A 15014-nucleotide genomic window follows, 5' to 3' on the forward strand; every position below is an offset into this window, starting at 1 on the left:
GGTCGGGACGTAATTCTATGACCCCTGTTAGTGGGGATTCATGGTGGTGCCCCATCTGTATAATTAATGTTGATGTTTGGGAAATGAACGTTATTCACAACGATGACATTCCGTTTATTGTTCCTATTAATCCGAAGAAGATGATTGTTATACAAGTCAAAGTTGAACAACATGTTTTGGACACATTCTTTGTATGCATCAAAGCTTCAATTCTTTATTAGGCTTAATCGCCACCACAACTCTGCATGCTTTCTTAGAGGTCTTGTGGTCATGCTCTATTGTTTTTTTCTTATGCTAACTATAACCGACAGAAGTATAAAGTGATATTTTTTAGGTATAATTACTGATTTGGTACCCCAACTTTTTGGATTTGTTCAATTTGGTATCTGAACTTTAGAATGTTCAATTTGGTACCCAAATTTTTAAACGGGTTCATTTTAATACCTTCCGTTAAATACTACTTAACTTTATTTGCCTTCTGTTGAGGTGGCACTGTGCAACAGAAACATGGCAGAAATGTGGTTCAGTTAAAATGACTTGGAATTTTTTTTTTTTGTGATTAAAAATAAAGTGCCTTATTTTGTGGAGAGTGCCCTAATTTGTGGAGGAGCTTGTGCTTTTCTCTTCTTCAGTTGAATTGGTTTTTGTAGACGGTGAATAAATGTCAAGGGGTCATTCATCTTCTTGCTCTCGTAATTCATGGGTGATGCGAAATCAGACCTTGTCCTCTAATAGTGGTGGTTGTAGAGGCTTGGGTGAAGCACCCACATGCAATTGTGGAGTGGCAATTGTGCTGAGAACGGCTAGAACCATTAAGAATGGTGGGAGACAGTTTTGGGGATGCCCTAATTTCAAGGTGAGGCATATGGTGTTTTGTTTAGATAAGTTTATGTTTGTGTTTGCATCTAGGTAACTACAAAGTAATTTTTGTTGTGTTATTTTGTGAATAACGGGGTGGAAGTGAAGCTTCTTATGGGTGTAATTTCTTTAAATGATGCATTGAAGATGGTGATGACGAAAATGATGCAACTATTTTGAGGTAAAGGCGGCAGATTTATATTCTAGAGAAAGAAGTTAAGGGATGGAGAAAGTGGGTCAACTTGTTAATTTAATGTGTCTATTGGTTGTAGTTAATCTGATTTTAGTGTCTTTGTTGATGTAGATTGATATTGTAGAGAAATATTAGTTGTTTAAAGTTGTTGGATTTCACTTTAGGTGTTTAGAAGGTTATTTTGTAATATGAAATTTATTGAAAGCAGTGAAAGTTTGGAGTTATGGAAAATCTGAATCATCTGTCAAAGTTCTGTATTTCTTTTTCTGGTATTTGAAATGTTAAATGTTATGTAATTATAATAAATGACTATAAATTTGAACAACAGTCGAATAAGTTGGCACAAATTCATTAAACATCAAATATGATATAAAGAGGACATTGTTCATAGCTTTGGATAACAGACTTTGGATATCAAACAAAAGAAATCAGTTGTTTTGGATAACTAAACAGACATACAAATCCAAAACAAACAACACAGTAACACAATACATATCAAAGACTTAAAGTAAAGTTCCAACCTCAAAATATTGGTAAAGTCATTACAAAAGGTGCGAGTTTTTTTACCATAAATCCACGTGCACAACCTTGATTTTTGCCACATTTTTGTTGCATTGTGCCACCTCAATAGAAGCCAAACGACGTTAAGTGGTATTTAACAGAAGGTACTAAAATGAACCCGTTTAAAAAATTTGGGTACCAAATTGAACATTTCTAGAGTTCGGGTACCAAATTTAACAAACCCAAAAAGTTGGAGTACCAAATCAGTAATTATACATATTTTTTATTAAAATATTATGTTTCAATTATTTGTTTTTGTACAAAACTTACATACTTTTTTTATATACTATAAACTATGAAGTATCGATACTTCAATTTGGATCATGTATCCGTGTCTGACACACATTTGCATATGATAATTTAGGATACTTTGTCGATATTTATTAATGAAATATCTAATAAATAAAACAACAATACTACTACAAGAAACTTTTAAATAGTGACCAATAATTATTAGTAACTATAGTGACCAATATAAATACCAATTTACAAAACTAAAAGTTATTAGTTATTAAAATAGTCACTATTATGAATAAAAAAATATAATTGGTCACTAAATTAGCCTTTAAAATTACATCCATGGTTTTAGCTACCGAAGGAAATTGGTCACTCAAAATTAACTTTCTAAGTTTTGGCTACCAAAATGAATTAGTTTCTAAATTAGTCTCTAATTAATTAGTGACCAATTATAATTTTTTATTTATCATAGTGACTATTTTAATAACCAATAATTTTTAATTTTGTAATTGGTATTTAAATTAGTCACTACAATGACTAAACTATTTTGGGTTTCTAAAATTAGTTTCTAATTAAAGATTTTCTTGTAGTGTACTTTTAAGATGACAATAATTTATAATTTTTATGTTGACAACTTTAGTATTTGTGATTTTAATTTGGATGCAAACAATAACATTAATATATTTGTCATGTTTTTAAAATATATTGTACATTTTTCAATATACATATATAACGTATCGTATCCTACTATTATTAAAATAAACATATTTTTGTGTCGGATACGTGTCGTATCCGATACACGTATCATATCATGCATCATGGACTATAATTAAATATAAAAATATAAAATGTTCATAATAAAAAAATTACTCAAAATATCAAATTAAATTAAATTTATTTAAATAATAATACATATTGAAGTTTTCATGAATGGTGTTTTATTTAGCCAGCTCAAACATCTTATTATTACATGTGGAAACAAATACATCGTGATGTTATGTCTTGCTTTATGTCTATATATTGAAAGTTTAAAATTCAAATAGCTGTTTGAGATTGTAAGGGCTTGTGACAGTGTGATTTCCATTCCATATAAGCTCTCCAAAATGCTGGCTAGCTCTGTCAGTAAGATGAATAGAATCGAAGTACACATGTTCATCGACATTGTTACATAACTCGTATTCTTTGATTCCTTTCCTCCCTCCACAGCTACCATCTCCTCTGTAAGGTCCACCTCCACAACATGCCACAATAGTTTCTTTGAAACCTTCATAAAGACAGAGGAAAAACAGTGATCACAGTATGTCACAAGAAAAAAATTAAATGGAACATATAGGTTTTTGGAATACCATATTTTGTAGGATTGTTCAGCACTTCAAGAGATGCAGAATAGAAATCAGTGATTGAATATTTGAATCCCTTGAGTTGTTTCTCTAGCTCAGGAATCCTTTCTGAGAGTGCAGTGTTGTGTAGTCTTGCGATGGCTAATACTTCTTCAAAGCATGTGCTTCCATTATTCACCAAAACCCTTATGCCAGGTGAACAACCTATTGCACCCACATTAACAAATCCAAATTTCCTTCCGCCAACATTATAAATTTCCTAAAATTATATCATACCAACATTAGGGTTAGGAAAATATAGGTTTAATTTTATTTATTTTTTCCAATATCTTTCAAAAATTATCAAACTTTTGGTTCCTATACTTTAATCCCTTAATTTTCAATCACTGTAGTAGTTTAATGAGAAATTTCATTCCATGGTGATTCAATGTATTTCTAAAATTAAAAGTTGAATAAAGCTAAAGATTTATATCAAAAAATCATTTTCGAATTATAAATTGAAGAAAATATAAAGTTAAAGTAAAGTTTGTTCTTACTGTTATGGCATCTGTGAGGTTTCCAATGACAGAATCTACAAACCCTTGATGATTACCAGGAGGAAACACAGGATTTGAGTCTGGGTTGAGAAGGGAGCCATAGTCATTGGATCCAATGCTAATCAAGAACACTGATTTTGACACAATTTCCTCTGCTATTGCTTTTCCCAGTCTCTTACTAAACACATTCTTCAGATTTTTTAAATAACTTACCTGAGTTTTGAGGTCTATAACCTACATAAAGGCATTAAAAATCAGTCAAGGTTACATCAGTATAACACTGTTTATTAACTACCTAACTAAAACTATGATGTATGATGAATGCCTAAAATTAAGTCATACACTCTTTTCTATGACAGAATTTACTGAAACTTATATATATATATATATATATATATATATATATATATATATATATATAATGATGATCTTTGTCTTACGAATCCTTGAGCGGTTTCACGCAGAGCACCTGCACCTCCTGAAGCAAAATTGACACCATAGACGTGTTCAACCCGACCCGGATGCAGATATGGTGGTAGTATTGGCAACTTAGCAAGTTCAGCTAAGAAACATAAACTAGTTAATACAAGTTTGCACCAAATGAATACATGAACTAATCATAATGAAGCAATTTTCTGCAACATCAAGAGCACAAGCAAAACTCAAGTGAAACCTAAAGCAGAAGAAATAAAATGTGCATACCAACGATATCTGGTATCATGCGTCCATCAGAAAATCTGCCAGAGGGGTATTTGAAGAAAGTTTGACCATAGGGATAATAATTTGCTTGGTAAGAGGTGGTGGTGTTGATGTAGTTGTTGTTTCCATTATCAAATAATGAATCTCCGAGTATGAATAGTGCAGTATGGTTCTGAGGCAAGCATGTTGTAATGCTGCTATGGCAGTAGCTCACTTGGATGAAAATTCCTAAAGAAAACAGCAACAAACAACGTAAGCTTTTCATGGTTGTTGCTACTTAGTCCTACACTCTTATGCTCTGCTTCTGGTGTATATCACCTTGTGCTAGGTTTTATATATATACATGCAGCAATATCATGGTTTGGTGAAAGACAACAAGATAATAGTCTTATTTTTCGGCTCAGGAATGAAAGACTTTTTCTAACTTAATTATCCCAAGAAAAAATAGACTTCCACAGTCTGAACATAAATGATGATTGAAATTCTATCGTCTTTGTCACATTTATTAGACTTCAGTGTTAGGAATTCAAGTGTGAATCTAAGTCCTACATTGATTAAATATAAAAAAGTAGAGCACTATATAAAGATAAAGACCGATAAACCCATTGTCGTAAGGTTTTGGGTTGAGAGTTATGTCAATTCTTTATGTAGTTGGACTCAGATATCATTAGTGCTGTAGATGCAAATCTGACATTATAAATTAATTTTGTGACATTGAGTTAATTTTAAAATCTATTTCTTAATCATGAAAATATAATATGATTTTTTTTCTTTACATGGATATATTCTCCATGAATTAAAATTATACCAATAATTTGTGATGAAATTGTATAACTCCATTTATACTTAAGCTAAGTTACACAACTAATTTCAATTTTACGAGAGTTGTTGGTTCTTAAGGAAGAATTGATTTAAAGAATGTGGTCTTAAAAATGTATAATAGTATGGGTTTGAAAAGTTCAGTTGTGTGAGGATGTACTATGAATTTTATAATGTCTACAAAGGTAGACTATAGTTGTTGATGTTCGTGTCATTGTTGGAGAGTATCATTGTATTCCATACTTTGTTTGACAAAGAAAAAAAGATAGTTTATTTGTTTAAATTTGTAAGTGTGAAAGTGTTTTACCCTAAAATTAATCCTTATTCAAAAATCACTTTTTTTTTTCAATGAGAAAAAGAAAATCAAAGTTAGGAATTCAGTCATTATTTTCAATTCTCCAATCCCTCTAAATAAATCATAAGATATTATAAAAGTTAACAAATGTTTTATGTGTAAATATAAATACATTTTTTTTATCAAAAACAAACATATATATTAACTTTAATACGAGAAAACCGGTCTATATATTATAAACCATTTACATACAAAACAAATAAATAACAAATAATCAAATGGTTCTTGTTCTAGACAGAAAAAAAAAAAAAAAAAAAAAACATCTTTAGAAGCAGCCTGTAACATGTAAAACCTGTCCACTTATGTATTCTATCATATGATTCTCAAGATAATTATTATATAAGTTAAAAAAAACATATTATGAGTAATTTTAAATTTGATGATAGTAGAAAAGTATTTTACATACAAAACAAATAGATAGCAAATAATGAAATGGATATGGATATTGTTATACAAAGAAAAACCATTTCTAGAAACAACCTGTGTAGCATATAAAACCTGTCCACTTATATGCTCTACTCGTTGTCTGCTTTACAATAATATATACTACTTTATGACTGCGTCGTTATTAACTTATTTAACAACACATTGCTTAAAGAAAAAGTTAAAAGACTTTTACGTAACTTCTCCGGAATAATAAACAAAATATATACAAATGTTCCAGCATTAATTCTTTGACAATGAGAAGAAAAATTATACTTTTGTTTCGTTGCTAAAGAGAACTTTTCTTACAACATGAATGTAAAACCCTTTCTCTTGAAATCCACAATTAGTAGGAAACACCTCTTGAAGAGAAAGAAAAGACGGATAACTATGACATAAAAAATCTATCAAATGAATTCATACGATTCATCGCAAACTTTCACAACACATTGTTAATTAACTGATCAATTAAAAATTACAAATAAACTAATATAGTATATTGTGAAGAATTGACTCGGTCAAATTTTGGAGATATGCAGTGATGATCTCAGTGAACCGTTTAGTCTCGTAGTGTCTATTGAGCTCTTGACAGTTTGGTGGAATCACTTTATGGTTAGTATGTTATGTAACGAGAAATAGTATTCATGTGTCTTTTTTTGTTAGTCTTCGCATATTTCAAATGTATCAGTTATAATGATATTTCTTTCATACATAGGACATTATAGTTTCAACAAAAGCTAACCGACAGTTTGTAACATTTGAGTTATATTTTGAGTGAGAGATTTGTAGAGAGAGAAATTGTGTTAAATTTTAATATTTGTGATATAGTGAATTCTTCCGTGGACATAGGTTGAACTATGTTATTACTTCAATTGAATCATGTTTCTTATGTGTGTAACTCTTGTTCCTTTGTTTATATTCCAATTTGTTGATTTCTCTATTATAAATTCTCTTTGTGTGGTAGAGGTTTTACGGTGAATCTGTAATCTATTTTCTAACAAATTGGTGCGATGAATGTGGAATTCAATTTATGACTTCCGCAAAGTATGCAACTAAGAAATTCATTAGTATTAACAATTTTGCATTGGCGCGGTTAAAGATATGTGCTCTTCTGGTTCAGCAAGGTCTCCTTGAAGTTGTAGAAGATAAATCTAGGCTTCACACATCCACAACTAATAAGAAAGAGTAGAAAACGTTCGCTGCAAGAATTCAGGCAAATAGCATTGGCCAAAATCCGACACTAACGATCCAAAGCTGACACAAATTTATAATTATTGTTGGTTTAGTGTCGAAAAGCTAACCACGAAAAAATCATGGAGGCTAATTTAGATATGTCGACCAACAGATACAAATTGCAATGTAATAACGTCATCCCGATGACACAAACTTGTGTGATTAAATGAGCTTAGCGTTGGCCAAGGGATGCTATTAGTGTGGGCCATACGACGATAATAGCAAATAATAATTTAAAATGGTCGTTTAGTGTGTGGGTTAGGTGACGTTTTATATTAAATTATGTGTGGGCTAGTTGACGCTAATTGTATATAATAATTATTTTGAATGCGTGGGCTAGAGGACGCTTAAAAATTTAAATTATTAAATGGTGCGTGGGTTGGTTGACACAAATAGCGAGGGTTGGACGAAGCTACTATATCTACTCACGACTTGTCCAATTTGTTTTGTTCTCAACCCAAATTTTACCTGCAAACATGATCACAATTACAGAATCAATATAATCTTAGTTATCCATCCAGAAGTCATTCCAATTGGAATTAATAGTTAATTGAAATACATTCATCCTTCATTGAGTCATAGATATCAAATTAGGATACACATAAGTTTATAAAACCTAAGTAGGTGGATAATGCACCAAAGTGTACAAAGTTCAAGTCATAATTTGTTTACAATGTTCATCATACAAAAAATCCTACTAACTATAAAACTGGAAAATGAAGTTGAGGAAGTTGAAGTCATGGTCACTCAGCTCTACAAAGTATTAGTGATCAAAACAAAGTATTAATGATAAGTACATTCTTTCCCTTAAATCTTAAGCAACATTTACTTCATATCTCATTAAAAACCATTTGCTCATAAAGAAACAAGTAATCTACTGTAGCTGCAAGTTCGAAAGAGTCTTGATAGTCAAAAATTTAGCTCTTGCCCACTTCAAGGTCTCTCATAATAGAGACTCAGAAGAGCAGTAATTACAAAAACATAACCCTTCTTTCAAAAATAAAGATTATAGGATGCAAGCTAACAACATCTTCAACAAAAAGAGTATCTTTTATAGCACCAAAAATATCTTGAAGTGAAAATCAAAATTTTTCGAAACCTTACTTTCCCCAAATTCAAAAGGTGGTTAAACACATTTGACTTAAATCCAGTTCAGCCAGTTTCATATTCAAACATAATATCGTTAATCAAGATTAAAGCACAAATGTAATAATATATTGCATAAATCGAACAATGACCCTAAGGTCTAGCCAATTCACTCCCCACCACAAATTTGTCATTTCATCCCTCAACAAAATGATAATAAATAAATAAATAAATAAAGAACTCTATAGTTGCGAAAATTGTTTTCTTGAACTAAAGGCCAACTACTATATAACAAAATTGCTATCAAAATTGATTAGAGGAGGATATTCAGGATTCAGATTCAAAAATCCAAAGGAGATTCTGAGATTCATATAATTAGCAAAGATATTTGAAAGAATGTGGATTCGAAAAAGGTAGTGAAAGAAAGGAGCGAAGAGAAGGAAAGTGGGTGACTCACCTAAGTGGTTTATGATGCTGACAAAGAGACTGGTTTGTGAATGGTTCTGATATTTGTTTAAGCAATAAGCATTCCTGCACATATTCATAGCCATTATGCACATACATTCGCAGAATACCCCATTCAAAAATCAAATTACCAACAACTTATAGCTTGGCCAAATACCAGTAAAATAAAATAGATTCATTAAACTACTAGGAATTATATGAGTACATCGTTAACTTTTTAGGCATCTCATGTAGCAAACGTACTTCAAACATTCAAACATGTTTCATATTTCCAAATGTGGAAAAACAAATATTAATAGAATAACCAATAAATTATATATATATATATATATATATAAGAGTTGAATATCGAAGTCACCATCTCCCTTTAGGGCCCACTACCCACCTCCTTCAACACTAACGAAACACCGAAGAGAACACGAATATGAACCCATCGCATCTTCCGGGCCCAATAGTCGACAAATCTACCACATTTTCAAGGTCGATCCCGCCGCTCTTCAGTAACCACCACTCACGAGGGTCGAAGTGGTTCTTCTTTGAGCGCCAATTGAAGAAGAGACTAAAAATTTGTGGATGGAGGGATTGAAAATGAGAAAGGAGATGAAGCAAAATGAAAATAGAGAGAAAAAGACTCTGCGCGCGAGATCGAAAAAAATAGAGTTAAAATTTGGTAAAGTTAAAATTTATGTCAACTTTCCACCTACTTCTTTAAGTGTCGGCCAACCCACTCTCTCTTCTAAAAACTAATTTTTTTTTTTTTAACTTAGGCCAAGTCATTTCTGCAAAATTATTTTTTCTTTTTTTTTTATTTTTATTAACTTGTGTCGTCTAGCTGACACTACTAATTGCGTCCCTCAGCCCTCCCTAATATCTTAATCTAGTTTTTTCCATTAAAAATAATATAAAAGCGTCGGTCAACCCACTTTATCCTCTAATAATAATATTTTTTTACCTTATTCCAAGCCATCTTTCGCAAAATTATTTTTTATTTTTTTATTTTTACTAACTTGCGTCGGCTAACTGACATTATCGATTGCGACTTAATCTATATTTCTCCATTACTTTTAGAAAATAAGATCAAAGCGTCCCTCGAGCGACGCTAGTCTAAAATATAATTGTGTCCCTTGACCATTGCTCTGAAATTTTTATTTTTTTTGTAATACGTTTTTCTTTTAGTATTGCGTAACTAGCATCCCTTAAGGGATGCTAAGGGTGATTATCTAGAGTCGCACAACCCAAACTAAGCTTAGCATTTTATTTTGTGTCTCTTAGTCGTCGTTACTTTTGACTTTAGTAGTGTGCAAGATAAAGCCGACACTAATATTTCGACTCTAACTCCTTGAATTCTTGTAGTGGTTGTTGTAGAAGGCTCACAGTGTGATTGTTTTGAGCCTTGACGATAAGGTGTTGAGGCAAGTTTTGTAGGAGAAGACAACTACATGATTCTAGAATAAACTTGAAAGAAAATTAATCCTCTCAATTTGGAGAACATTGATATGTAGATTGATGATAAGGATCAAACATTGCTTTTGTTGTGTTCATGGCATACACTATCCACACTACTTTCCCTCTTAAGAGACACTATATCGGGAATTACTCCTTAGTAAAAAATGTATATGTTGTTAAGCCAAAAAGTCAACAAACATGACCACTAGAACTCAGAGGTTGCATTAAACCTCTTCGTCGCTTATGCTCCTCGAGGTTGGGAGGCTTAGTAGGACCATACAACCAAAGAAATGTAAATTTTCTTTGCAAAAAACACCATAAGCTGGGCACCATAAGCCAAACACCATAAGTTGAGGTACCATAAATCGAGAAGTCAGCATATAGACGCACATGACTGCTACCTCACAATCTTTAACATATAAACATGTGAAGACTAGGGGTTGCTTACTATACATGGGTAGGATAACCCCAGAGTACATGACTTGGGGGCTTGGTGGGACTACATGGTCAAAGTACCCTTTAACGTACTTGACCCAGGCAAGTACGTGTCAGGCTTGTAGGACGACATGTGCTCGAACTATGAAAATACGCCAGTATAATCACCACTCAAAGAAGATAAATTTGAGGTTAATTAACTCATTCTGATTAACAAGTAGTTAGGTTAATTAAACCAAAGTCCAACCAGGTATGGCCCATGACCCTAGTATAAAAGGCGCATCTTACGAAATACATAATTACGTTTTTCTCTAACATTGATTCCCTAATACCTCTTATTGACTTTGGCATCATAGTGTCTTTTGCAGGCATCTGCCCCCTTTTTTGTTCGTGACCAAAAGACAAGTTCCCTTTGAAGTCGAGTCTGTGGATCTTTGGAATTATTTAGGAGACTTTACAGGATATACTTTGACCTCGTACGAAAAATATTCCTTAAAAAAAAATACACATAGTTGACAACCTTTTCAACAGTATAATAATGTATGTTAGAATTTTATGTTTAAAAATTAAATAAAAATATTATTATTTTAGATTGTAATGTGAATACTTTTTATCTTTTAGTAGGGTCATTATATCACAACCACTTGTATGTCCTCTCTATATGTATCCATAAGTCCTTCAAGATGTATGTTAAGTATTTCTCAATATTTTGAGTGTATATGAGTACTTTGTTTAGTAAGTGCGGTGCAAGTCCTTGAGTACTCTATACAATTATCATTCCCTTTAAAGTGGTCACAACATCAACTTTATCAACATTTTACTATATAATATAGGAAGAAAAAAACACACTTAGGCAATAAACCATGCTGATTCCCATTATTCTAATACTTATAGCTATACTAGAGACTAGAAACATGAATCACACTCTAATGACCCACACCAGTGAGTTCTGCATTATTTAAGATAACCTTAATTACGTGCAATATATCAAACAACATTATCTAAGAATCAAACGAAGCAAAGTTCAGAAGTTCTGCATTGTACTCAAGCCGAGCCATTTCACGTTCGGTCAAGGTAAGCCATGCTTCTATGCCATCTCCATCCTTTGTGCTCATCAAAATTCCAAAATTTTTTATGGGCACAGCAATGGTGGTAGCATAACTTGGCTTTCCCCATCCAAAATCAACTTCATAGAACTCAAACCCTACCCAACTGGTAAACCCATAACCTTCAATACCCTTTTCTGCAACCACTCTTCTTGCTTCTTCTATAGTCTGAACTACTTCAACAAACTCATCACTCTGAAGTTTCTTTATGTAATCTCCATCAACTTTTCCTATCGTTTCTCTCATTCTCTCTGCCAAATCACGCAACCCCACTACCCCCTCCGCTTCCACCAACGAAGACAAAGCGTATTGCCAAATGTTTCCAACCGAATGCTTCGACAAAGATGGAACCATTCTGCTGCGAATGTTCACAGTGTGGGATACTGCAGAAGCCACAATTTTTTCTTCCCCAGAGTCTAAACTTTCTTTTGCTGCTTCAAGTGATGATTTCCATAGCAGCGTCGTCACGGCTTCAACGCGTGAGGGATTGAAACCGGGGCACGCGATGGTTTGTCTCAATCTAGAAATACTGCTGCCACTAAACATGAGTCTCTTTGTCACGGTTTTTTCTTGGCCGACCAAGCCACTTGTCAAGTCGACAGATATGTTCCTCGGTGGGAAAAGCAGGCTTGTCTGTTCCAAAGGAGGCGGAACGAGGTTGTTAGTGCCGTGTCCACGTGATGTTGCAGCCCAAGCGTTGAGAAACGATGCTGCAGTTGAAGCATCAGCAATCTTGTGTGAGAAGCACACGCCAAGTGCTATGCCCCCACACTTGAATTGGTTCAACTGAACTGCCATGATCCCCGACGTGTCACTTTGTTGTGGTTCAAGGTTGTAAGGAGGACATGGGAGAAGTTCATAGAGGGTGTGAAGTTGAGGGTTTTTGAGAATGTTTGAGAGCTCAATGGGGAGTTTAGAGTGGATGAAAAGAACACCCTCGTCGTTGCACTCGATGATTGAAGAGTCTCTGAGTCTTCCACAAAATGGGTAATAGAGAGTGAGGACTTGTGACAGAGAAGTTTTCAACTTTTGTGAGAGTGCAGTGAGGTCAGTGGCAAAGGTTCTAACATCAGAGGCAGAGTAAAAGAGGAGAATTGGAACACGGAATGAAGGAGCCAATTGGTCGAGGAAGGAGAGTTTGAAGTGGTGAAGATGATTAGGGGTTGGGGAAGATGGCTTTATTGTGTCCTTGGATATAATGTCATATTTCTCAGCCATTTGAATTTCTACTAGATATTTTTGCTAATGCTAGGTATATGACTATGGTATTCTTTGTGAAAGGTTGCACCCTTATATATAGAAATCATTAATGTATAATTTTAAGAAAATATTGGAGACAACATATGTCTAAAAAAATAAAGTTAATTTACATAATATAAAACGAAAATAGTCCTCATCTTATACTTATAAGTTAGTTTTGTGATAATGAGTTAGGTATAAACTTTGTTACTAATATGCTATTTGAGTGATTCATAATCGACTAAGGGATCACTACAAGTATGCAATCTTACATGCTAGATATCCATGTCTCAACAATATACACTAGTGTAAAAAACAGAGCTATTATACCACGTATAATATAGAGTTATCAAATTGGGTCAGATCCCATGGGTCAACTCAGTCCATCATGGGTTTGGATCAGGTTGGGTTGAATATTTTTTACAAATTTTAATACAGATTAATTTTTGATCCGGCCCACCAAGAATCTGACTTACCCGGATTGAATTCGTGGTTAACTGAGTTGGTTCACCAACCCACCCCAAAGAAAGGATAACACATATTATTACATATTATTAGCTTTTCAAATTTTCACCCTAGATAAGACCCTTCTTTAATTTATATTTGACTTAATTAGTCACAACAATTTATTTCTCTTTTGATGAATGAGTGAATGTTGACAACACTTTTTAAGTGAATTTTCTAACATAAAATATTCACGCTATAGTTACAAAACCGGTGTAGGAAGAGTCATTAATAAAATTTGTAAATATATCCCAGTTTTTAATCTTATAAGAAAAATGTTACTAAGATATAAGCATATACTATATAATAATTACAAATTTGTGCGATTAATAAATTTTTCTGGTTTACCTTAAATAAATTTTTTTTATTTTTGTAAAAAACAATATTACCTAATTTAAAGTACTTTGCTAACTAAAACAAAATAAAGTTTATAAAAAAAATCCAATAAGCTATTAAGACAAACACATATATAATTCACTATAATATTATCTTGTGAAAAGAGAATCTATCAACCAAGTTGCCGGTATAAGTACAATTGAATTTAATTCAATTTCGTAAGATTTTGAATTTGTGTTTTATAGATGAAAAGTATAGTTTGGAAAAGAGATTCAATTACAGTTGAGTAATTATATATCTTAATGGAGAATAATCTTTAAAAAAATCATCAATATTTTTGCATCAATAATATAATTATAAAAAACACCTTAAATTTCATATTTTATAACTTTTAAGTTTAACTTATAATTTATTCTTAAAATTGTGTTTTTTACAAATAATTATTCTTGTTAGATGTCACTCATTCTTTACAAATATTTTTCATATAATAAAATATAATAAAATGTGACTTTAAGAAAAAAGAAAATAGGAAAAAGTCAGTAGCGAATCTTGACCAATAATTTTGGAGAAGCCAAAATAATATACTTAAACTTTATATATTTAATTATTGTCACTAACACAATAAAAATGAATACATAGTTTAGTATAATTGTAACTACAAAAGAAATCACCCATATATAAAAGATTGTCCTGGTTCCTTCACATTTTTGAACTCATCAATTGAACCAGAACTAGAACTTTTAACTATTTCTTTTTCAATGTAAATATGAACTCTTCCAAACAATTAATATGAAACTTCTCACCTGTAATTCGTTGAACTTTAAAAAAGGGTTCTTCTAATTGAAAATTATGATTATTTGTATCATGCTTTGAAATATGTAAATAAGTTGAATCATGTTTTCATCGTCACGAATAGTTTTCTTTTTATCACTATTGAAAAATAAATATATTATTTTATTCTTCATCAATATACCTATTTTCTCTTTAAGTTTAAGATTAAAATATAATTTATCATAATTTAATAAAAAATAAAAAATTAAGAGTTACTAAAAGAAAAATATATGATAATCAAGTCTAAATTAAAGGTGGTTATGAAAGAATATATAGTTCAATATTTTTTCTCTCATATTTATAAAACATGAA

General features: G+C 32.0%; 2 protein-coding genes across 2 annotated transcripts; both read right to left on the bottom strand.

Moving 5' to 3' along the window:
- Positions 1 to 2725: 2725 nt before the first annotated feature.
- LOC114165157 (GDSL esterase/lipase 2-like) lies at positions 2726 to 3826 on the bottom strand. Its single transcript, XM_028049820.1, has 3 exons — positions 3782 to 3826; positions 3196 to 3448; positions 2726 to 3113 (listed from the first exon to the last, which is right to left on the bottom strand). The coding sequence occupies exons 1-3, from the start codon at positions 3824 to 3826 to the stop codon at positions 2878 to 2880; spliced, it is 534 nt and encodes a 177-aa protein (XP_027905621.1). The 3' UTR covers positions 2726 to 2877.
- A 7861-nt stretch (positions 3827 to 11687) lies between these two features.
- LOC114165158 (vinorine synthase-like) lies at positions 11688 to 13010 on the bottom strand. Its single transcript, XM_028049821.1, has one exon. The coding sequence runs from the start codon at positions 13008 to 13010 to the stop codon at positions 11688 to 11690; it is 1323 nt and encodes a 440-aa protein (XP_027905622.1).
- Positions 13011 to 15014: the final 2004 nt, after the last annotated feature.

This window comes from Vigna unguiculata, chromosome 10 (assembly GCF_004118075.2).
Source record: "Vigna unguiculata cultivar IT97K-499-35 chromosome 10, ASM411807v1, whole genome shotgun sequence".
NCBI classification, from domain to species: Eukaryota; Viridiplantae; Streptophyta; class Magnoliopsida; order Fabales; family Fabaceae; genus Vigna; species Vigna unguiculata.